The sequence below is a fragment of the Mustela nivalis genome (assembly GCF_964662115.1).
Source record: "Mustela nivalis genome assembly, chromosome: 3".
NCBI lineage: Eukaryota > Metazoa > Chordata > Mammalia > Carnivora > Mustelidae > Mustela > Mustela nivalis.
The window spans coordinates 78,715,080-78,741,437 of NC_139022.1; the positions used below are offsets into that span (position 1 = coordinate 78,715,080).

The 26,358-nt window shown below is 36.3% G+C and overlaps 1 protein-coding gene across 15 annotated transcripts in view; it reads right to left on the bottom strand.

The window, feature by feature from the left end:
- Positions 1-26,358, bottom strand: part of AGGF1 (angiogenic factor with G-patch and FHA domains 1) — a 123,294-nt gene that overhangs the window by 81,922 nt on the left and 15,014 nt on the right. For 14 of the 15 annotated variants that reach the window (XR_014310124.1, XR_014310125.1, XR_014310126.1 and 11 more), the window contains exons 7-14: positions 25,331-25,442; positions 24,279-24,330; positions 17,863-17,964; positions 16,819-16,984; positions 15,271-15,353; positions 8,595-8,722; positions 6,195-6,294; positions 4,438-4,640 (exon numbers count right to left, since the gene is read on the bottom strand). Coding sequence is in view for 3 of the 15 variants with exons in the window: in XM_082724785.1 (XP_082580911.1) it covers positions 4,440-4,640; positions 6,195-6,294; positions 8,595-8,722; positions 15,271-15,353; positions 16,819-16,984; positions 17,863-17,964; positions 24,279-24,330; positions 25,331-25,442 (944 nt within the window). In the remaining 12 variants the exon portion in view is untranslated. Of the gene's footprint in view, positions 1-2,441; positions 4,641-6,194; positions 6,295-8,594; positions 8,723-15,270; positions 15,354-16,818; positions 16,985-17,862; positions 17,965-24,278; positions 24,331-25,330; positions 25,443-26,358 lie in introns of those variants that run through there. The other variant, XM_082724784.1, reaches the window with a different exon arrangement.

A 26,358-nucleotide genomic window follows, 5' to 3' on the forward strand; every position in this document is an offset into this window, starting at 1 on the left:
AGTGATAGGAGAGAGGATTGGAAAAGTTGGTGGTGGCTAGACCAGGTAGGGTGTTATGGGTCAGGATTACTCCTCAGAGTAATGGGAAGCCACAAGAGGTTTTAAGTAGGAGATGACGAAAGAGGTGCTCTGTGAAGGAAGTACACTTTGTCTGCAGTGTGGAGGATATACACTGGAGGGAAGACAGGAGTTGGAGATGTATCCTGGCTAAGAAAACCTGAAGTCAAGGGAATGTAAACGGTAAATGAAATGCAGCACAGGAGAGTGAGGAAAATGCCTGGGGTTGAGCCCTGAAGGCCCCTCCACTTCCAAGTGTTATATTCCTACCTATTATAAATGTGTACGAGCAAACAAAGTAAGTGCACAATTATACTTGCTTCAAAGGTCACATACAGAAAAAAAAAGTGAAAGTCTGCTCACTTCTTTAGCAATTAGTATTAACAATTTGACATGCACCCTTACATTTTTTAAAAAATGAGATCAGGCTATACACACTTTTCTACAATCTGCTTTTTCAAGTCAGTGATGTAGTGAGAATATTCTTTATCAGGATATAGATAATTCTAACTAACACATTGGAATGATTTCAAAGTATTACACAGTAGGACTGCAAAAACAATTTAACCAATCCCATAGAATTCCCACTGATAGATAGTTGAGCTATCTGGGCCCGTTATCTGTCCATTCAATAGCCTCTGTCCTCTTTCCACCTTATTCACTGAACCCTGATTTTGTTCCAACAGCAACATGTTCAGCCCCACTTGATGGTTTGTGGTTGTTCAAGTAAGACCATCCTGTTGCCCACCTTCCCAACTTCCCTTGCAACTATGGTTAGTCACATGATCAGATTCAGGTTAATGACCCTAAGGAGAAGTTTGCTATGAGATTCTGAGTAAGCCTTTACTTTCATGGTAAAACAGAACACAAATATTGCTCTCTTTTCCCTTTCTTCCTGTTTTGGACATGAATATGACAGAGGAGTTCCAAGTCATGTGCAACTATCAGGCCATTAACCAATGCCAAGATCAGTAAAACAGAAAGGCAGAGAGAAAGCCTGGGCTCTGATACACATATACACAGACATAAACACTAACTCATTTTGAAGAATCCAAATTATGTATATATTTCCACTTTAAAGTCTGAAAAAGTAAAAGTGTTTCAGATTAAAGATTCAGAGCAGAGATATAAGTGATGCTCTACAAAAATAAGAAGCATGCTTAAGACAAGATGATAGGTAAACACTGCGAACACCTTTAATTTAGGTCTTGGGTCCAGAAATGCCTTGCTGGCTCCCTGCCAAGCACATCCCTCTGTCCTGCAACTTGATGGGATGACCTTTCTACACAATCTCTGACAGCTCTTGCTTTCCCTTATTTGAGATTTCTAGCTTCTTTTACGAGCTCTTGGAAAATGTGCCAAATTAAGACATAATCTTTTACACAAGAAGTTGGAAGGTATCTGATTTGGCTGAGCGATTAAATTTCATAAGAATAAAAATGAAACACCAGAATAAAAACTTTTAAAAGCCTGGGTAGCTCAGTGGGTAGTCAGATTAGGTATCTGACTTTGGACTGGGCTGTGATCCTTGGGTCCTGGGGTGGACCCATGTCCGCCTCCACATTCAGCAGGGAGTCTGCCTCTCCCTCTTCCTCTCCCCCTCACCCCACTTGTGCTTTCTCTCAAATCAATAAATAAAATATTTTAAAAAATTAAAATAACGGGGTGCCTGGGTGGCTCAGTGGGTTAAGCCGCTGCCTTCGGCTCAGGTCATGATCCCGGCGCTCTGGGATTGAGTCCCACATCGGGCTCTCTGCTCACCAGGGAGCCTGCTTCCTCCTCTCTCTCTCTGCCTGCCTCTCTGCCTGCATGTGATCTCCTCTGTCAAATAAATAAATAAAATCTTTAAAAAAAAAAATTAAAATAACAATAAAAGCGGGGGGTGTGTGTGGAATGCTCTTTTTGAGAAAAAGTGCTACCTAGCTATTTAATTCTAAAAAACAACTTCTGTTAGTTTACTTTAACGTTTACGATTTCTCAAATTTTACCAACTTCTCATGTTTTGGTAAAATGAAAGATGTTGGATTTCTCAGAACTCAGCAACCTGTAGCTCCACTTAAATCCTTAGGGCTTCTCCCTCTCCCTCTGCCTCATCCCCCCTGCTCATGGTCTTTCAAATAAAGTCTTTTTTAAAAAAGGGGGGGTCACCTAGATAACTCAGTCGTTAAGTGCTTTCAGCTCAGGTCATGATCTCAGGGTCCTGGGATAAAGCCCCACATCAGGCTCCAAACTCAGTGTGCTTCTCCCAACCCCGCGCCCCCGCCCCCACCCCGGCTCTGTCTCTGTCTCTCTCTTTCTCTCAAATAAATAAATAAAATTCTAAAAAAAAAACAAAAAAAACCTTAAAGTCTACTATAATAAATTTATACTGTGTGAATAAATAATTAAAATGAGACACAAAACAATTTTATGTGTAATCCAAATTGTACATAATTCACATCTTTGCTTCTAAACAAACAGAAGCTTACATCTCCATACTACTTTTACAGTTTACAAAGTGCTTTTATATACATCTTCTCATTTTCTATTCAAAAGACATGAGATAAATATTATTCTTATTTCACAAATGGAAATAGACCCAGACATTATTCAGTCCTTTAACCACCATACAGTATAGCCCTGAGACTTTAGATCTGCAAAGGGTTTTAATAACGCAAACATCACATATATTTCAATTTTTATCACCATTTTCAAGTCTCCATTTTCTTAACAAAAGAAAGCAATGAAAAAAGCCTTCCACAATCTAATAATAAAAATGGGAAATAGTATATATACAATGTATACTTTACTTAATGAGTGAAATCTACCACAATTCTAATTTGGGCCTCCTATATTATTACCTATATACAGGGCACCAGTACCAGAACCACATTTAAATGAGCAATTTTTTTCTATTTTAGAAAAAAGAATGCAGAATATTCCTGTTGTCTTCAAGTTCAGCGAAAATATGTAAGTGTCAGGGTGTGTGGGCGGATAGGAAGGATACAGAAAATTACTTTTTGCAGATTTGGAGTTATAGGACCTCTGATTATCCCAGCTTAGACACACAGAGTCTTGACAATTCATTTGGTCTATGTCTCATCTTTAGTAATGTATTTACTTTTCTTTCCCCACCATGCCCTTTTCTTCCTAAGTACCCTGTACGAATCAGAGTAGAAATTCCAGCACGTAGCCTTTCTTTCTGAATTATCTTCTCCCATTATATAATTTTTTTCAGAATTTTCTTTTCCTATTTCTAAATCTTGAAGACATTTCTTTATAGTAGATGAGGGAGCTTTAGCTTCTATTCACTGCCAGAAAAGAGCCTATTTCAGCATAATTTCTCAGCAAAAAGCTGAGAGAAAAGTTGAACAGAAAGGAACAGAACAGTGATAGCTGGCAGAGCAGCGACATCTGCACTCAGAAGGCTGCACTGCAGTTCTCTCTGAAACTGCAAGTTATCCTGGTGTTACTGCTCTGCCAACTGGAAGAGGAAAATTCTGGCTGGTCCTGAGTTCAAGGCAGACCAATATGTTTAAAACACTGGTTCAAGGAATCACCTTCTTGATGTTATAATGTTTTTATTGCATTTGAAGACATTTTCAACAAATATCTTGGGTTTGAGGCCTTGGCTAGGCAATCTCTTAGCAGTAGAAATCAGATTTCTCTGGCACAACTCCATTGCCAGCAATGGGATTTATCAAAACTATAAATACCAGCACATGGAATATTTCAATACTGTACTCAATTGCTCATATCTAAATATTTCAGCTATAAAACAAACCAAATGTAAATGCTTTATAGTACAAATCAACAAATTCTTCACAGAAGAAAACAATGAAAGACTAATTTTCTATAACATATCACCTATTCATTAGTTCAATTATATTACTTAGAATATTTCAAGAATAATAAAATTTATGCACCACTATCCCTGTGTTCTCAACATTTTTTATCTAAGTTCTAAAGGACATAAACAAGGATGCATATAATCAGACTTGTTTTTATAAAATTTTTGATGTTTCTCTTGTTGCATATCTTATAATAATGAATACATGGAGACAAGGACAAATGTACATTTAAATCATTACTGAATATATGAATTTTGCTTAAATGGGTCTTATAAATGACAAGATAAAATAACAGTTTGATAAGCTCAGCCGTGCCCTGTGAACTTTAGTCTGCTCACAGCATAACCTAATTACTATTTATTAATTAAAAAAAAATGTTTTTTTAAAAGCTGCAAACCACAGTTTATTACACATATCTGAATCATGAGGGGGTAAATTGTGATATAGTTCCCTCACGCCACCGACTCATTTGGAGGGAAAAGTTCTACAATAAAATAAGAGTTTATAAACTCTTTATTAAAAAAAGCTTAAATTGTGTTCTATGACTAACCTTTATTCTATGGTCCCTTTGACCCAAGGGACGGTTCCTGGCACATCTTTTTGAGATTTAGTTTCTGGGAAGTTTTCAGCAAACCTCTCTCGTGCTTTCTCCCAATTCTTTTTGCTCTTGTTTTGGAGAATGTGAACATCTTCAATCGAAGATGGTTTGCCGGTCCCCAAGCCTGCATGTGTTCGCCGAAGTTGAAGCTGGATCTGTTACCAAAATTGAGCAGAGGATTTACTATAGAGTCTAAATACACGGAAATTTGCTATACCTAACTTGGTACTTTAATTCTTTGATTTACAAAGACTGATGCAAAAGATAAACCTGTCAAATCTATCAAACACATGCAGGAATGCATACATGATTCTATATAGAACTTGAAGCCATTCATCTACATTGTCTTGCTTATCAGTAACTACAGCGGACGCTGTAAAGAAAACAGAGTACTCCTTAAAGAGTAGCCACCAAATTTCACCAAGATGCCACAGAGGCTGCCGTCCCACCTTAAGAAGAAGAAAAGGCAATGGACATACTTAAACCTACTGCTGCTCTAGCCTTGCCTAAGAAAGTAAAAGCAGAGATCAAACATGAAGAGTCATAAAGAGAGGAAGGTCTGGCTAGCACAGTTGATTAAGTGACCGACTCTCAGTTTTGGTTAAGGTCATGATCTTATGGGTTGATCTCATGATCTCCACAGTTGTGGGACTGTGCCTGGCATTGGGCTCTGCAGTACGTGCTCTCTAAAATCAATCAATCAATCTTAAAAAATAAATAAATAAGAGCCACAAATAGAACTTGAGTATTTTCATAAGATGAGGGGCAGGACTTCTGATTGTTTTCAGAACTATTAAAAGCTACCCATGCTGAGTGCCTACTGTATGCTGGCCACCATACTAAAGGCTTTAGCTTCACCTTGGAAATACCCCTAGGAAAACAGTTCTTAAAATCCCCAATTTTACATATGAAAACTGAAGTCCAAACCTGCCCTAAGTCACACAATTAGTAAGTGATAGAACACCTATTCTAACAAAATAATTCTATTTTGTAGGTTTGGCTATAAAATCCATGTTCTTCTCATTGTACCTCAATAAGTGAGAAAATTCACATTAACCCTCACACTGATCCATCCATTATTTCCTTAGGCACCAGATAATTACCAAAAAAGTTCTGTAATCATGTTACCTTGTAAGGTTTTTGTCAAAGATAATCTAAACCTCTGATGAACCATGGGGACTGCAAAATTAATTAGTGCATTGTTTTCCAGACACTATTCCCTTTATTGCTTGTTACATGACCTGATTCTTAAATCTAAAACAGATACAGGATCTGCCTGTTAGTAAAGTAACACTGTGGGGGTGCATGGATGGCTAGTCGGTTAAGCATCTGACTCTTCATTTCAGCTCAGATCTGAGATGGAGCCCCATGCAGGGCTCTGTCCTCAGTGAAGAGTCTGCTTGAGATTCTCTCTCTTTGTCTCCCTCTGTCCCTCCCCTGCTTGTGCTCTCACTCTCTCTTAAATGAATAAATCTTTAAAAAAACAAAACAACCCCCCCCCCAGGAAACAAAACCAAAAACAACACAAAACAATGTGATGTGTGTGTGTGTGTGTGTGTGTGTGTGTATTTGGTAACTATGAATGCCACAAAGACAGTAATATGTCTATTTGTGCTTGATACTATATTACTGGCACTAAGGTACAAAGCAAGTACACAGTAAATACATCTGCTGTACGAATAAAGAATGAAAGAAAACACTCATCTTACCGGAATTTTCATTCCTCCACCATCCTTCCCTAGGCCCTCTCCTTTTTTCCAACCCATCTTCTCCAACATCTTCCGACCTTTGTTGCTATCAGTAATCTCACTTTAAAGGAAATTAAGAAGATAGTTGATTTTGAAAAGGCCATGTAGGTCACATTTATAATAAACTAATAAATTAAAAGTAAGTGGTACAAATACTATAGAAAACTGTTTGGCCTACCTAATACAGTTAAATAAATTCTCTTATATATACTACTTAAAAGAAAAACATTCTGGTGCACACACACACAAAAAAAACCATGTATGAGAATGTTTCTCCTGTGGGCACCTGGGTGGCTCAGTTGGTTAAGTGACTGCCTTCAGCTCAGGTCGTGATCCTGGAGTCCTGGGATGGAGCCCCACATCAGGCTCCCTGCTCGGCAGGGAGTCTGCTTCTTCCACTGACCTTGCTCCTCATGCTCTCTCTCTCTCTATCATCCTCTCTCTCCCAAATAAATAAATAAAATCTTAAAAAAAAAAAAAAAAAGCAATGTTTCTGCCACAAATCTAGTAACTTTAAGTTGGAAATAATCCAGATGTCTATCAATGGTAAAATGTTACATGAATATGCAAGAGAATATTATACAGCACTGAAAATAAAATATACCTAACAAAATAATGTTGGACAAAAAGAATTCAGACACAAATTAATACCGAATTATCCCGTATATTTAAAAATTCAAAAACAAGTGAAATGAATCTGTTCCTACTGGAAGTCAGGAAAGTGGTTGTCTTAAGGGAGGAAACAGGAATTAGTGATGAAAAGGGGGCATTAGGAGAGGCAGGTTTCTGGGGATTACTGATCATTTTCTATTTCTTGACCAAGAAATGTATACTCTACAATGTGTAATCTTAAAATATGTTACTGATAGTGATACTTACATTTGTATATTTTTATGTATATAAATTATACACCAATAGAAAAATAAAAGTAAAATTAAACAAAACTCTCATTCACTATTTGCATTTTGTTCTATGATTTTATGTTCTGTTAGTTTAAGGATATTTTAATTTTATGTTCCATCACACTATATTTTCAGTTCTACAAAATATGTTAAATTAGCTCAATAACAGTAAACCAAGCAATGTCAGACCAATGTATTTCATTTTTTATTTCTGCCTTCTAATTTAACTCTAATGCTTTCTTCGTATTTTCCAGCAATTATATAAAAAATATTAAGCTTAAAAAAATCATCATGTTGTTTATACAACTAATTCATAATGCTGTATTTCATCAAGGCTGATGGATGCAAGATGCACTGCTATTTTATGTACCATTAAGAAAACACTGCTGTCATATATATGTAACTAAAACTCTATCCAAGTAGTATATTTTATAATTAATAAAATACATTTAATCAAAGTTTATGGTTAGTTGTCAGTCTTACACAAAAGATTTAAATTCTAATTAAACCCCAAATTCGTATTCTGGAAAAAAAAATGCTAGTATATGACCAAATGCAGAAATATGGCCATATCATACAGGCCACAAAAATCACATTTTTCATGTTATCAGTGCTACTTTACCAAAAGAAAAAAAAAATGAACCAAAGAAAAATAAGTAAGAAAAATAGTATTTCAGAGTCAACAAGAACAAAAGTAGGTGAGTATTAAAATAATTATAAAAAATACCCCCCCAAAACACAGTTCATACTAATTTCTTACTAGTCCAAACTTTAGAATATCTAGTATATAAAAAATATGTTCACTCAGGGGCCCCTGATGGCCCAGTCAATTAAATGTCCAGCTCCTGATTTTGGATTGGGTCATGAGCTTAAGCCCTGCATTGGGATCTGCAATGGGCTTGGAGCTTCCTTGAGATTCTCGATCTCCCTCTCCCTCTGCCCATCCTTCCCCCACTCCATCAGATTCAAGGCTCTCTAAAAAAAAAGTTCACTCAAGAGCATGGCTAGAATGTTAGGTATGTGTATATATGTCTGTTTAAGTATTAGTACTCTCATATATGCTAAGTAATCTTCTATGGAATGGAATTCTAATATTAAAAGAAAATGTAAATAGAGACAGTATTTCCATCTTGTTAAGAACCATTCCTTTAGGGGCGCCTGGGTGGCTCAGTGGGTTAAAGCCTCTGCCTTCAGCTCGGGTCATGATCCCAGGGTTCTGGAATTGAGCCCCGCATCGGGCTCTCTTCTCAGCGGGGAGCCTGCTTCCTCCTCTCTCTCTCTGCCTGCCTCTCTGCCTACTTGTGATTTCTGTCTTTCAAATAAATAAATAAAATCTAAAAAAAAAGAACCATTCCTTTAAAGACTAATTACCAGTATATATCGTCCTATAAGTCACACTACTCTATGAATGTGATTACAGTACAAAGAATGTTTTGAGAAATTAAAACTTAGTACTCACGAATGAACAGATGCAGGAGCATCATCTCTTTGGAAAGTCCCTTCACTTCCAATCTGCTCCCTCCGTTTTCCAGCTCTATCTTTGTATTTTGGATTCTTCAAGGCCTTTTCATCTTCATAGTCTGTATTCTTTATAAACATGAAATACTCATTGAAGAAAACAAACTGATACATAAAAATGAACTGTGTATTTACTTTACTTGGTAAATATGGTTCAATGTAGTCTCTATTAAAACAAATTAAAACAGGCTATGACATAAATTAAGACAATTATGTTAGAGTATGCTATTTTCATTCTATCTCCTTTGAAAGGTTTATATTACTTCAAGTTGTAGAACATAAACTGCATATAGAAGATAATATAAATCACATATAAATTGTAGTATGTAATCGTAAGTGAATATATAGTACATTTTGATTTAGTATTGTGTACGCATATTCTCATGAACTGCCAGTATTCAAAGAAATATGCAAAACTCCTGGGTTTGGCAAAACATTGATGACTTCTTTTCTCTAAGGGACTGAAAGTTCCAACAGATCTAAAATAGTTAGGTGTTATCCCTCAGGAGGGAAAAAGGTAGAAAGTGTTTAAAAAGTGGAAAAGAGCAGGTACTCTTTTGCCATGGCAATTAAAATAGATTTTTGCTTTGATATAGCTCCATTTATATGATTAGTCAGCCACTCAAGAAATATTTACTGAATAAAAGGTGTGGTATGCAAAGAACTTTGTAATCTCAGAAGGCAGACACATCTGTTTTCAGTATGCTGTTGTCTGACTGGTTCGACAATAAGAGTATGCATAAGACACAGCAGTGGCACAAAAGAAGAGGTAGTCAATTTCGCCGGTGGCTTCAAGGCTTCTTTCTTTCCCTTTCTTCTGACTTGTTGATCTTTATATAAATCCCTGAAAGATGCTAGGGAATGTTAATAAAATTCAAGGTAAGTACCACAGAAATTTTTACTTAATTTTGATTTTAAAGGGAGAAGAAAAATATAGAACCACCAACCCTAATGGGTTCCCCCCAGAAGATAAGAGAGTTAAAACTTTTGAGAAAACATTTTATCCTCTCCTTATTATCTTCTATTTTCCTTCCAAATTAGCCCCTCAATATTTTTTCTATTATGATTTTTCCTAGTGTGAAAGTTAACAACAAAAAACACAATTCTGCAGAAAAATATGTTATTCTGGCAGAAAAATATATTATTCTGGCAGCATTTTTTCCCACAAATTCATGAAGTTTAAAAACCACTGGACAAATGCACTTAAGCCCTAGATTCCAGGGGCATGCGGCTGGCTTGGTCAGAGAAGCATGCAACTCTTGATCTGGGGGTCATGAGGTCAAGTCTCACGTTTGGTGTAAAGATTACTTAAATAAAAACAAAATAAATAAAATATAAAAAAAAAAAAAACCCTAGATTCCATAGCTAATTCTGCCACTTAGCAGCTGAGTGACCCTTAGCTTAGGTCCTCAAATGTAAATGGAATACTAATTACCTTCCTCATCTACTTTTTAAAAAATGTTTTCTTAAAAATGTTACTGTCGGGGCGCCTGGATGGCTCAGTGGGTTAAGCTTCTGCCTTCGGCTTGGGTCATGATCTCAGGGTCCTGGGATCGAGCCCCACATCAGGCTCTCTGCTTGGCAGAGAGCCTGCTTCCTCCTCTCTCTCTCTCTCTCTGCCTACTTGTGATCTCTCTCTGTCAAATAAATAGATAAAATCTTTTAAAAAAATAAATAAAAATGTTATTGTGATAATTAACAATACATAATTAATATGTTACACATAAAATACATAATTAGATATGTCTGAAATTTGTATATACCTTTGAAACCACCACCATGATCAAGATAATAAATAAATCTATCTCCCTTAAAAGTATCCTCAACCTTCTTTGTAATCCACCCCTAGAGAGCCTTCCTTGCCTCTCTTGTATCCAGGCAACCACTAATCTTTCTGTCATGATATGCTAGTTTGCTCTCTTTAGAATTTTATATAAATGGATGTATATAGCACATATACTCATGTTGTCTGGCTTCTTTATTTCAGCATAATTATTTTAGGATTTATCCCATACTGCAGCCTGTATCATCAGCTCATTTTTTTATTGCTAAAGAGTATTTGACCATATAGATATACCATAATTTGTTTATCCATTCATGATAGATACATGAGTTTTTTCCTATTTCTGGTTACTAGAGAAAAAGCTGCTAATACCACAATGAAATACCACTTCGCACGGATGAGAATGGGTAGTATGCAAAAGACAAGAAATAGAAATGTTGGTGAGAATGTGGAGAAAAAGGAATCCTTACGCACTGTTGATCGGAATGTAAATTAGTGCAACAACTATGGAAAACAGGATGGAGTTTCCTCAAAAAATTAAAAATGGAAATACCATAGGATCCAGGAATTCCACTACTGTATATTTGCCCAAAGAAAATGAAAAGACTAATATGAAAAGATACAAGCACCCCTATGTTTATTGCAGCATTATTTACAATAGCTGTGATATGGAAGCAGCCCTAGAGTTCACCAAGAGATGAATGGGTGAAGATGTGATGTACAGCGGTGCCTGGGTGGCTCAGTAGGTTAAAGCCTCTGCCTTCGGCTCAGGTCATGATCCCAGAGTCCTGGGATCGAGCTCCGCATCAGGCTCTCTGCTCAGCAGGGAGCCTGCTTCTCCTCCTCCGCTTTCTGCCTACCTCTCTGCCTACTTGTGATTTCTGTCTGTCAAATAAATAAATAAAATCTTAAAAAAAGAAAAAAAAAAGATGTGTACACAGACGTGTACACACACACACACATATATTAGTCAGCCATTAAAAATGACATCTTGTGTTTTGGAATAACATGGATGGAAGTTAATATGCTAAGTAAAATTAAGTCAACAGAATGACAAATGCAACATAACATCACTTATATATAGAACCTAAAAAACAAACAAAAACTAGCAACAGAGAACTAGAATACAGTACAAGCTGGTGGTTGCCAGAGGGGAGGGGGGGAAGTGGGGAGGTGGGGGTAGGCAAAATAGGTGAAGGGGTTTAAGAGATACAAATTTCCAGTCATAAAATAAGTTAGTTAGGGAGGTAAAAAGTACAGCATAGAGAATATAATTAATAATATTTTGGTAACATATGGTGACAGATGGTAACTCCATTTACTGTGGTAAGTATCCTGTAATGCACAGAACTGTCAAGTCATTATGTTTTCCATGTGAAACTGACAACTATATGTTGTCAACTCTATGTTGGAAAAACATGGTAAAACATGTCAACTATATGTCAACTATACTTTGGTAAAAAAAAATAATAATTTTTTAAAAAGATTTTCAAAAGAAAGAAAAAACCATCATAAACATTTGTTTCTAAGTCTTTGTATGAACATATGCTTTCATTTCTCTTGGGAGTAGAATGGTGAATCACATGGTAGGCATACATTTAACCTTCAGAGAAACTACTATTTTATTTTCTTTTCTTTTTTTTTTTAAGATTTTATTTATTTATTTGATAGAGATCACAGAGAGGCAGGCAGAAAGAGAGAAGGGGAAGCAGGCTCCCTGCCAAGCAGAGAGCCCGATGTGGAACTCGGTTCCAGGACCCTGAGATCATGACCCGAGCTGAAGGCAGAGGCTCACCCACTGAGCCACCCAGGCGCCCCAAGAAAACTACTATTTTCCAAAGCAACTGCACCACTTTATATTCTCACAAGCACTATATGAGAATTCCAGCTTCTCCATGTGCCTACCAACATTTGATGTGGACAGTCTTTTTACTTGGTTTTAATTTACAACTTCCCAGCAATACTAGACATCTTTTCATGTGTTTAGCTGCCTTCTGTACATCTGCACTGGTGAAGTGTCTATTTAAATCTTCTGCTCACTTTTATTTATTTTTTTTTTTTTTAGATTTTTTTTTTATTGGGGCACCTGGATGCCTTAGTCAGTTAAGCATCTGCCTTCGGCTCAGGTCATGATCCCAGTGTCCTGGGATCCAGCCCCACATTGGGCTTTCTGCTCAGCAGGAAATCTGCTTCCCTCTCTCTCCCTCTGCCACTCCTCCCTGCTTGTTCTCTCTCCCTCACTCTCAATACCTCTTTAACATTTTACTTATCTGAGAGGGAGGGAGAGAGAGCGAGCAAGCACAAGCAGGTGGAGGGGTAGAGGGAGAAGGAGAAATAGACTCTCTGAGGAGCAGGGAGTCCAATGTGGGGCCCAATCCCAGGATCCTGCAATCATAACCTGAGCTGAAGGCAGACACTTAACCAACTGAGCCACCCAGGCATCCCCTTTTTGCTCATTTTTTTAAATTTAAAGATTTTACTTATTTATTTGAGAGAAAGAAGAGAGGGCAAGCATGAGCAAGGGAGAGGGGCAGTTGGAGAGGAAGAAGCAGGCTGCCTACTGAGCAGGGAGCCCAAGGCAGGGCTCAATCCCAGGACCCTGGGATTATGATAGGAGAAAAAGGCAGCCGCTTAACCAGTTGAGCCACCCAGGTGCCTCTCTTTTGCCCATTTGTAAATTATTTTCTTATTAACAGGCAGAAGACATGAATAGACATTTTTCCAAAGAAAACATCCAGATGGCTGACAGGCACATGAAAAGATGCTCAACATCACTCATCATCAGGCAAATACAAATCAAAACAAGATACCACTTCACAACCTGTCAGACAGCTAAAATTAACACAGGGAACAAAAGATGTCTGTGAGGATGTGGAGAAAAGGGAATCCCTCTTACACCGTTAGTGGGAATTCAAACTAGTGCAGGCACTCTGGGAAAAAGTATGGAGATTTCCCGAAAAGTTAAAAATAGAACTACCCTACGATCCAGCAATTACACTAGTAGGCTATGTATCCCAAAGGATAAAAAAAATACAGATTCAAAGGGGCACATGCACCCAATGTTTATAGCAGCGTTAGCAACAATAGCCAAACTATGGAAAGAGCCCAGGTATCCATCAACCAATTAATGGATAAAGAAGAGGTGGGGGGTGTGTGTGTGTGTGTGTGTGTATACAATGGAATATTACTTAGCCACTAAAAAGAATGAAATCTCGTCATTTGCAAGGACATGGATGGAATGAGAGTGCATTATGCTAAGCGAAGTCAGTCACTCAGATAAAAATGAATATCATATGATTTCAATTGTATGTGGGATGTAAGAAAAAACAAATGACTATATGGGAAGGAAAAAAAGAGAGACAGAAGCAAAATATAAGAGACTCCTAACACTAGAGAACAGAGGGAGGGCTGATGGAAGGAGATGGGTGGGGGGATGGGTTAAATAGGTGATGGGTATGAAGGAGGGCATTTGTTATGATGATTACTGGTGTTATACTTAAGTGATTAATCACTAAATTTATTCCTAAAACCAATATTACACTGTATGTTAGCTAGAATTTAAATAAAAATTAGAAAAATAAAAAATGAATAAATAAATAAACACAAATTGTTTTCTTATTGTTTTGGGATTTTGTTATATATTCCAGATATATATATATATATTCCAGATCTATGATTTTCTTTTTTTATTTTTTAAAAGATTTTATGTATTTATTTGACAGACACAGCAAGAGAGGGAACACAAGCAGGGAGAGTGGAGGAGGGAGAAGCAGGCATCCTCCTGAGCAGGGAGCCCGATGTGGGGCTCGACCCAGGACCCTGGAATCATGACCTGAGCTAAAGGTAGATGCTTAAAGACTGAGCCACCCAAGCGCCCCAAGATCTATGATTTTTATCAGATTAAGGATTTGTAAATATTTTTCCGAGTGGGTGGCTTATCTTTCATTCTCTTTTTTAAAAGTAGGTTCCCACGCCCAATGTAGAGCCCAGTGATGGCTTGAACTCACCACCCTGAAATCAAGACCTGCGCTGATGTCAAGAGTTAGATTCTCAACCAACTGAGCCCCCCAGGGGCCTCATGTCTTTTCCTTCTTTTAATAGTGTCCTTGGATGAACAGAAGTTTTGGAGGAAGTACAATTTATTAATTTACCCTTCTATAGATTGCGCTTTTGGTGTTAGGTATCTTAAAAAAACCTTTGCCTCTAGAAACTTTGAAGTTTTAAATTTGTATTTATGATCCATTTTGAGTTCATTTTTATACATTATAAGATCAAAGTTATTTTGTTTTTGCGTATCGCTGTCCAAGTGCTCCAGCACATTTGTTGGGAAAGACCCTCCTTTCTCCACCAAAGTGCCTTCATACCTTTGTTGAAAATCATACACACACACACACATATCCCCTCATACACACCTACATATCTGTCTGTGAATCTATTCATTATTCTATTATCTGTTCTATCAACTCATTATTCTGTTCCCTTGACTTATTCATCTTTATGCCAATACTATACTGTCTTAATTACTGTGGTTTAAAGTACGTTTTGGGATCAGTACCACTACTCCAGCAATGTTCTTCAATGGCACCATCTTAATCCAAATTTTTTAAAAACTAGAAGTGGCTACTTGAATGTTGGGTATTATTACCATTTTTATACTCCAGCCTCAATAGTTGTTGAAGTAAATAGTAACCAACTAAAAGAAATTACATAAATCTTGAAATCATTCCAAACAGCCATATTTCTATATATAAAATGGACTATGTATATCTAAAAACATTTTTACTCAAAACCAGATGCATAATTAACAAATGTTAACTGTATTTAACATCCTTACCTGCAAACCATATTTTACTCGTATTTTCTTTAATTCTTTTCTCCTTTCCAACTCTTTTTCCTCCTTACTTAGTGTTGGACCAACTAAAAGGAAAAAGTTGAGTTTGGTTTAAAAGAAAAAATTCTAAGTCTGATAGATTTTACACAAAATTAATATTGTTATTTAATAATAAAAAATTAATACTATCCATCTGCATTTAACTAAAAGTTCAAATAAACATTAATATAAAAGAATCTTGGATTGCAGTGATGTCCTTTCAGCATTTTGGTAACTAAATCTACTTGGAAAGTAAACCAAGTCCCAAAGACTACAGGAATGCTACTGTATAGGTAACAAAAGAACACTAAACATCTTAATTTTCCGATATGATTATTATAACGGAATTTCGAATGCAGAAATATTATTAATTTTCTAAAGGAATATAGGCAAGTAAAAGTCACCGAATCTAAGATTCACATTACTGTGTAATGTACCATACTCATTTTCATCATCTAGAATCAGAAAAAAATATATATAATGAACACATACAGTTGGTATTTGGGGGAAAACGATGTAAAAAAAAAAAACTTCTTACTGGTTCAAAGTATTTATTCAAAATTTAAAAGCCTTTGAGGAGTGGATTTAAGAACAACCTCTTACAGTGTTGTTATAGAAAATAATGGTATATATAGATAGATAGATAATAGAGCAACAGAAGTTCTGTTGCTTTCCTAAGGGAAAGCAAACATATTGGGGTGCCCGGGTGGCCCAGTCAGTTAAGAATTTGCCTTCAACTCAGGTCACGATCCCCAGGTCCTGGGATCAAGACCCACACTGGGCTCCCTGCTCAGCTGCAAGTTTGCTTCTCCCTCTGTCCCTCAAGCTTGCTCTCTCTCTCAAGTAAGTAAAATCAGAAAGAAAGAAAGAAAGAAAGAAAGAAAGAAAGAAAGAAAGAAAGAAAGAAAGAAAGAAAGGGGGAGGGATGGATGGATGGATGGATGGATGGATGAAGAAAACATATCAATCAATAACTCTTAATACCTCGGCCTATTATATTATTATATTAACTATGGATGACTTTTTCATATCCATAAATAGAAGTCAAAAGGAAACCAATCTTCACTCTAGTTACAATTTACTCTAGTTACAATTCACTCTAGTCACAATTAACCTTTTGAAGGACATTTAGCTATCACTACCATGCTGCTTCCAAAGCCTATTAAACTTTATTAGCAAAAATAGCTAATAATTACCTTATGGGTCAGAAAGCAACCTAATGCTATAATAGCACAACTAAATTGTTGCAGAGAAAAATTAACTAAAATCACAATCTACTAGCTTAAAAAATCTATTAAAATCATAATCGACTAGCTTAGGTTTCAAATTTCAAATATATGTCATTTCTTAGTCTCATGTGATAATATTCACTAAAATATAAATGTATCTCAATACAGTATTACATCAATTAAATATGAAGCTGGTAGCTGATACTTTATAGTTTTTTAGAATACTCCAGTGAATTCAACAGGAAAGTTATCATGCTTACATATAATAGTATGTTTCACATACCAAAAGATTCATCTTTCTTATCAAGACGAAGGTGAGCTCTAACCTGTCCTGGTTCACAGCCATCACAGGTATCACCGCCAGGGTGGATGTGAAAAGACAGTACGGTCTCTCCAATTTTCACTTCATCACCATGCTCAAGGACGTAAGGGTCACATTTAGTTTTAGGCTAAAGGAAAAAATTACAACACAGAAACCCAAGAGAGTTATGTAAAATTATTTTATGTCTACTCTAAGTAATATCTGATTAGAACAAAAAAATATTTAGGATGGTTCTCAATGAGACAGACACACATATGTACACACAGCACACATTTCCACAACTTGAGGATGATACAATGTTCAACTAGTGGAGAAGATACCTGAACTGAGCAACTTCTTTTATATTATCAAAACCCGCTAATCTCATCTCCATGCGTAATCCTAGAGAAATACCCAACCCAAACATCAAACAATCTATTACCAAAATGAATAACCATCACAGTCAAAAAGACGAAATATTAAGGGGCTAGGTGTATATTTCCCTTTTTTCCTCTTCTTTTCTGATAATTCAGTTTTGTATCACTCTTTATTCTTATAGACTAAGGACTTCCCCACCCTCTTCCATTTACTTTCTTCCATATGTTATGTGCCAAGCATCTCGCCAAATGTTGGTGATACAAGAGCTAACTGGATAGACATAGGCCCTGTCTTCGAGGAGTATCCAATTTAGCAACACTTTCATTTAAACAATTTTTTTAAAAATACAAAAAAAGGAGTGCCTTTTAAGTTACTGTAAGACCATTTACTCTGAAGAGCTTTAAAATGCATTTACTTCTAGAATAAGGCATAAGTCCATAATTAGAAGATAAAACTCAAAAAGAGTTAAGTATCCACTTGCTATATACTTTTTTCAGCCCTATCTGGGAATCCCCTTTCATGTAATACATTTGGGCTTGAATAGTAATCTGACCCAAATTTTAGGTTTAACAACTATGGCCTTCAGAATAAAAATTTCAGTTCATTCTTTAAGACTTATGTGCAAGTAATAAATATATACACACTCACCTGAAGAATCTGTTTTCCATTAACAACTGTACCATTTTGACTACCTTGATCCACAAGAACGTAACTTTGTAAGTCATGGTCAAAATAAATTTCTGCATGAAACTTAAAAAAAAAGAAAAAAAAAAGAATGAGGTAATTATAAAGTATAACACTTTTTTTAAAAAGATTTTATTTATTTATTTCACAGAGAGAGATTACAAGTAGGCAGAGAGGCAGGCAGAGAGAGAGGGGGAAGCAGGCTCCCCGCTGATCAAAGAGCCCGATGTGGAGCTCAATCCCAGGACCCTGGGATCATGACCTGAGCCAAAGGCAGAGGCTTTAACCCACTGAGCCACCCAGGTGCCCCATAAAGTATAAACTTTTTTTAAACCATAATTTCTCTCATAGGATATGAGAGACTTAAGTCTATGACAATTTAATTTTTATTATTTTATCTCTCTCTTTTTTTTTAAAGTAAGGTCTACACCTAACGTGGGGCTCAAACTCCTGACCCCGACATCAAGAATCGCACCAACTAAGCCAACCAGGTGCCCCAAATTTTACTATTTTTAATGCTTTTTTCCCTGATTACAAAAATACAACGCCTCTGGTAGAAATTTGAAGTCTATGGAAGAAAGTCACCTGTAATTCCACCTACTACTGCCATTAATAATTCAGTGCGTGTCTTATATTTTCTATTTTCATAATATATTTGAGATTAGAGTATTTAAAACATTTGAAACTATTTTTCACCTAATAAAAGTATTGATCTTAAATGTGTAAGCCTGACGATTCACAGACCTGTACCCCTGGGGCAAATAATACATTTTATGTTAATAAAAATAATTTAAAACTTTAAAAAACAAAAAGGCAAAAAAAAAAAAGTATTGGTCTCTATCATTAAAAGTTCTTAATATAAAATATTCAAGATGAACTTTTTCTTTTGAACATTTTTTTTTCTTTTTTTAAGATTTTATTTATTTATGTGAGAGAGAGACAGTAAGAGAGAGCATGAGAGAAGAAAGGGTCAGAGGGAGAAGCAGACTCCCCATGGAGCTGGGAGCCCAATGCGGGATTCAATCCCGGGACTCTGGGATCATGACCCGGGCCAAAGGCAGCTGCTTAACCAGCTGAGCCATCCAGGCGCCCCTAAAGATTCAATTTTTTTCAAAACAATCTCTATACCCAAAATGGGGTTCAAACTCCCAACCCCTGAGATCAAGAGTCATGCTCTACTGACTGAGCCAGCCATGTGCCCCTCAAGGTGAACTCCTCAGAGAAGTTTTCTAGATTTTCAATACTTAGGACTAACATTCCCTCCTTGCTCCACAGTACTTTCTTTACATAACAAACTACGCAAAATTACTGCATAGGGGATACCTGCTTTAGGGCTAACAATTACTGCTTAGTTTACATTTCTGCTTATGACTCAGTACATATAACACAGATCTTCACATATAATGGCATATACTCAGTACATGTCTATTTAATTGGATAAAGAACTACAGACATTTCATTTAAAATTTCATAAACAATACACTGCTGATGGGAATGTAAAACTATGTACCTGTTTTAGAAGGATATGGCAGTTCCTCAAAAGGTTAAACAGAGTTACCATAGGACCCAACAATTCTACTTTTAGGTATATATCAAGAGTAATAAAAACATACAAATAAAAACTTGTACATGAATGTTCACAGCAGCATTACTCTTAGTAGTCAAAAAGTGGAAACAATTCAAACAATAACTGATTAACAAAATGTAGTATATCCATACACTGACATTATTATTTGGTAATAAAGAGAAATGAAATACTGATATATGCTACAACATGAATGAATCCTGAAAACGTATTAGGTAAAAACAACTATATATTACAGGATTCTATTTACGTGACGTACAGAACAGGCAAATCCACAGAAACAGAAAGCGGACTGTGGTTGCCTAGGCCTGTGAGAGTTGAAAGGAAATGGGGAGTGACTATTACTGTTTTTTCTTTTTTTTTTTCTTTTTTTTTTAAAATATTTTATTTATTTATTTGACAGAAATCACAAGTAGTTGGAGAGGCAGGCAGAGAGAGAGAGGAGGAAGCAGGCTCCCTGCTGAGCAGAGAGCCCCATGTGGGACTCGATCCCAGGACGCGAGATCATGACCTGAGCCGAAGGCAGCCGCTTAACCCACTGAGCCACCCAGGCGCCCTATTACTGTTTTTTCTATGGTGATGAAAATGTTCTGAAACTGGGCGCCTGCGTGGCTCAGTCAGTTATGCGTCTGCCTTCAGCTCAGATCATGATCTCACGGTCCTGGGATTGAACCCTGAACTGGGCTCCCTGCTCAGCTGGGAGGCTGTCTTCCCTCTCCCTTTGCCCCTCCTTCTCATCCTCTCTCTCTCCCTCAAATAAAATAAAAGCTTTAAAAAAAGGGGGGGGGGGATGTTCTGAAACTGATTGTGGTGATGCCTACACAACTCTAAATTCACCAAAAAACCTTTGAATTACACACTTTCAATGCATAAATTGTATACAGGATGTGGACTGTATCTCAATGAAGTTGTTCTTAAAATTTTTCATAAACAGGGGTGCCTGGGTGTCTCAGTTAAGTGTCTGCCTTCAGGTCAGGTCCTGTCCTGGGTCAAGCCCACATCAGGCCCCTTGCTTAGTGGGGAGCCTGCTTCTCACCCTACTTTGTGCTCTGTCAAATAATAAATAAAACCCTTGAAAAAAAAAAGAAGAAAAAAAAAGTTTTCATAAACAAACTAATTATAAAGTGTTCCAACAACACAAAAGAATATACTCAACTGGTCTACCCATGACCCAGCTTTAATATATTTTGCCTTATTTGACCCAGATATTTATTTTTTAGGCTTTATTTTATTTTATTTGACAGAGAGAGGGCGTAGTGGGGAGAGGGGCAGAGGGAGATAGAGAATCCCCAGCAGATTCCAGGCTGAGCATAGAGCCCAAAATAGGGCTGGATCTCAGGACACGTAAGATCATGACCTAAGCTGAAATGAAGAAACTTCACTAACTGAGCCACTCAGGCCCCCTTGCCTCAGATATTTAAAAAAATATATTATTATTCTTGGATGTGTAACTCATTCTGTTCATCCCACACCCTTTCTTTTCAAAGGTTTAATATTTAATCATGATATTATTTTTACCCCATATGTATGCATCCATAAACAATTCATGTTTATTTTGCCTGGTCTGGAACTTGACATAAATGGGAATTACACTGTATGAATATTTTCTTGAGATGTAACTTATATACAGAAAATTCACAGGTCTTAAATTTAGTTTGAGAAGTTCCGACAAACATATGCTACTGTACGTATTTCTTTCATTTTGCTTCTTTGGCTTAACATTATATTGTGAGGTACATCGAGTTGTGTACAGTTTTGCCATTTTGCTGAATGGTAAAATTCACTGTAGCATTCTTCAACATATTCTTCTGATGATGAACATTCAGTTTTTTCATCCCAAGGTTTTACTATTTTTTAAGATGTTTCTATAAATATTCTTATATTCTTATTCATATATATGCAACCTTATAGTAGACAATGCAAGGGTTTTTCAGGGGTATATTCCTTTTTTTTTTTTTTTTTAATTATTTATTTGACAGAGACTGAGAGAGCACAAGCAAGCAGAGCAAAGGGGGAAGGAGAAGCAGGCTCCCCACTGAGCAGGGAGCTCGATGCGGGGCTCAATCCCAGGACCCTGGAATCATGACCTGAGCTGAAGGCAATCCCTTAACCAACCAATCAACTGAGCTACCCAGGTGCCCTTCAGGGGATATTCTTAAGAATGAAAGTACTAAGTCATAGTATGTGCAAATCCTAAACTTTATTAGATACTGCCATAATGTTTTCCAAAGTGGTATAATCATTTTATATTCCCAAAAACAAACTATAAGAATTTTCTTACTCTATATAGTCTTAGCCAACATTTGGTATTATCAGAATCTCCAGTTTTTGCAAGCATAACAGATATGAAATTAAATCTCATCATGATTTTAATTTGTACTTCCCCAATTACTACAAAGACTGAAACCTTGTATTTTTTAGCCACATGGATTCCCTCTTCTGCAAATTTTCTCTTCATGTCCTTCATACATTTTTTTCAGCTGGGTTCTTTAGAATACTAATCACGATACCAAAGCATTTACATAGTTTCAAGGTTTTTTTTTATTTGAAATTTTATTCCAAAGAGCTGTTTTAAATTATGCTCCCAAGAGGAGTGAAATTTAATAGATATGACAAATGAAAACTGACATCTTGACTTCATTTGTATTTCTTAAAATTTTTAGAAAGACTGAATGGTTTTCTCATAGTAATGATACCCCCTGCATTGTGAATTGTTCATTCATATACTTCGCTCACTTATCTATCAGTGTCACAGTCGGGTTTGAAAAAAATGAATCTGTATGAGATTTTAGAACATAATAGATATATATTTTGTCATATTTGTCTTACTGTCATAGTTTGCCTTTCTTTTTTTTTTTTTAAGATTTTATTTATTTACTTGATAGAGAGCACAAGTAGGCAGAGCAGCAGGCAGAGGGAGAGGGAGAAGCAGGCTCTCCACTGAGCAGGGCAGCCGACGCAGGGCTTGATCCCAGGATCCCTGAGCCGAAGACAGCTGTTTAACCGACTGAGCCACCCAGGCACCCCTTTTCCATTTAATTATTATTAAGTAAATCCTACATCCAACATGGGACTTGAACTCCCAACCTGAGGATCAAAAGTTCCACATTCTACTGACTGAGCCAGCTAGGTGCCCCACGTACTCTGCCTTTTAAATTTTTTTAACAAAAACTTAAAACTTAAATTACTCAAAATTATGTTTTCTGTGATTTTTTTCCCCATTTTTTTAAACTCAGAAGGTCTTCCCCTATCCAGTGATAGATTCCATTTTTCCCTAATATTAAAAGAAGTGTATGGATTTTTAAATTTTTTTCACCTACCTGGATATACGTGATATATAGTCAAACTGATTTCATAAAGTAACAAACCATTTACCCCATCAGTGAATATCTTGGTTTTAAAGAAAGAAAAAGCAGAAATGCCGCTAGAGAACTACCTATATTTTATTTTATTTTAAAGATTTTATTTATTTATTTGACAGAGAGAGATCACAGGCAGGCAGAGGCAGGCAGAGATAGAGAGAAGGAAGCAGGCTCCCTGCTGAACAGAGAGCCCGACTCGGGGCTCAATCCCAGGACCCCGGAATCATGACCTGAGCTGAAGGCAGCAGCTCAACCCACTGAGCCAGCCAGGCGCTGGAAGAACTACCTATATTTTAGATTGAATTGCTATTTAAATCAGACTGGGTTTTCTTTGGAGGCAGAAGGGTCACAGCAATATAAAAAAGCAAGATAATCTGGACCCAGTTAAGATTATGAAAATTTTCTCCCTTCTGAATGAGCTGAAACAAAGTAAAAATAAGTGGACTTTCAAACTATAATGGAAAACAGATTTCATTCCCTAAAGAAAAAAAAAACAACACATAAAATCTATACCTTAAATTCATATTATAGTCTACTAAATAAAAACAAAATGGAGATGATGAAAGGTCAGAAAAAGATAACCACCATAGAAGAGAGGGAAAAACTACAGAAAATACAGTGAAGAAAAAGATAAATACTAAATATAAAGAGTATTGGTAGCAAAACCTTTCGTTTTTCTTCTTGTAACTAAAGTTACATGCAACTCTGCTCTGTTTTAAAAACCCAAGTATTCCTTTTCCTGAAACCATAGTTCTTGAGTTGTAAAATACTCTAGACTCAACCACCTAATAAAATAACCATCTAATATAGGATCGGGACGAAGACAAACTATAAGAGACTCTTAATCTCACAAAACAAACTGAGGGTTGCTGGGGGGAGGGGGATAGGGAGAGGGTGGTTGGTTATGGACACTGAGGAAGGTATGTGCTATGGTGAGTGCTGTGAAGTGTGTAAACCTGGTGATTCACAGACCTGTACCCCTCGGACTAATAATACATTATATGTTAATAAAAATAAATAAAATAAATAAAATTGAAGCAGGAAAATGTAAAATAAATAAATAAATAACCATCTAATAAAAGTAATAAAATAGCCTGAATCCAGGTCTGATTCATTTTTGAACTGCCAAATCAAGCACACTTATTTCATTCTAAGTATCTGTTAAATGGTTATTACTTTAATACTTAAATTAATCTACATTTCTATTCCTGCTCTAGACTGTTAAAAATTAAACATCATTTAGTTTACTCTAATTTTGATAAAAAATTATTCTTGCAAGCAGTGGAATAGAGAAATCTGAATTGCTTTCATTTCCATTACTACCTGGACTATTAAACTTTCTACCAAATAAAAAAGCTCCTAAGCTTTCTGTCATAATGAGGGTTTATAAAATCATATCTAGGACTCTATATTGGAAAAATCAAAGAGCTTACCTTACTAACACCAACTTCAGGGATTCGGAGAGTATGCTCCATATCTTTTTCTCTGCAGAGTTAAGTAAAGTGCCTTTAAAAATTTTTGAACCACATATAGATTAAACACAGTTAATGAAGAAATTATATTTAAGATTTTGTCGTTGTTTTAAAAGATAATGTTAAAATGCAAGTCTCTCTATCACACTAAGTCATTCCCTTAATCCTACTCTTAATTTCCTGTTTGAAAGAAGTTCCAGGGTTACTTTTACTTTTCGATACATCTACCCCACATTAATAACAAACATCCAGGGGTGCCTGAGTGGCTCGGTCAGTTAAGAGTGCAACTCTTGGTTTCAGATCAGCTCATGATCTCCTCGGTCACGAGATCGAACCCTGAGTCAAGCTCCATGCTAAGGGTAGAGTCTGCTTGATATTCTCTCCCTCTGCCCCTTCCTACACTCATATGCTGTCTCTCCTGCTCTGAATTAAAAAAAAATCTTTATAAAAAAATTAAAATAATAAACTATCAAGTAGGACAGCATATCCTTTGTACTAACATCATTTAAGATCCACTGACTACATTCCCACCTCTAGTACTATATAGAAAGGACTACAAGGACTATATTACTACTATATAAAAGGACTACACTATTCCTTAAGAATTTAAAGCTAAGATATTGTAGAGAATATGAATTAAGGATAGATTTTTCTTTCCTGTTGGGAAGTAATGTAATGAAATGATCCTACTTACGATTAAAACCTCTCTACCAAGCTGAATTACAAAGGGGTAAAAGAAACAGAAAGGAGATTAAATACTAGACAAACACTGGATTTAACTAATGAATTTAAACCTAAAAAGAGCAGTACAAAAAGTAAGAAAATGATAAAATTTCTGTGGCAAAGATAAGTGTGAACAATATTTTCTGAGTAGGAGAGGGAGGAACATGGATGTCATTCAGTGTTTGACTATTCAACAAGTACCATGAACATTTTATGATAACCGCTTGAGGAATACACAATCCACTGGAATAAGATAAATACACAAACATAGTAACATGAAATATTTTTACCTTCCAATTGTAGCAGGGTTTACAGCTGTAATGATAAAAAGTGATCCTGTCTGCAATACTGGTGATCTAATAACAATTACTCTAATACATGGGGGCCAAATTTTTTCTTCATCTGTTAAAGAAAGAAATGTGTAAGTATTAATTCAAATGCTATGGAAAAAATTTCTAGGCAGGAATAGGAAGCATCCATAAAATAAAATGTATTGAGGAGTGCCTGCGTAGCTCAATCAGTTTAGCACCCAACTCTTGATTTTGGCTTAGGTTGTGATGTCAGAGTCAGGAGTGTCAAGTGTAGGACTCCACGCTGAGCATGGAGTCAGCTTGTCCCTCTCCCTCTGCTCTTCCTCGTGCCCCCGACCGCATGCTCTCTCTCTCTCTCAAATAAATAAAAATCTTTAAAATTAAAAAAAAAAATGTATGGTTCTGGGCGATTGAGTGGTTCAGTGGGGTGAGCATCTGTCTTTGGCTCAGGTCATGATCCTGGAGTCCTGGGACTGAGTCCCGCATCAGGCTCCCTACTCAGCATGGGAGTCGTCTTCTCCCTCTGCCTGCTGCTCCCCCTACTTGTGCACTTTCTTTCTCATTCTCCTCCTATCTTAAAAATAAATAAAGTGTTTTTATTAAAAATGTAAGTTTCCTTTAAAAAAACATTGATCAAAATCTTAATTCTGTTTGAAACAACCTTCTTAAGTTCTGCTATATGACATACTTGATAAGACTTTAACACTTACCAATTTGAAGTGATCAACCTAAAGATACTCAGGATCTATCACAATTACAAAATAAACAACAGTTCTCTCTCTTTTTTAAGGTGCTGGAATTTGAAAATATCCTAATCAAGAATTTTTATATTAACTTAGAAAAACTGAGTCCCACTTAAAAAAAAAAAAAAAGTGAGAGAAACTGTATCAAGAACAAAATAAGCTCATAAAACCTAATGTAATATCCTGAGCTTTAAAAGTATGTCTTTATGGGGCACCTGGTTGGTTCAGCTATTAAGCAACTGCCTTCAGCTCAGGTCATGATCT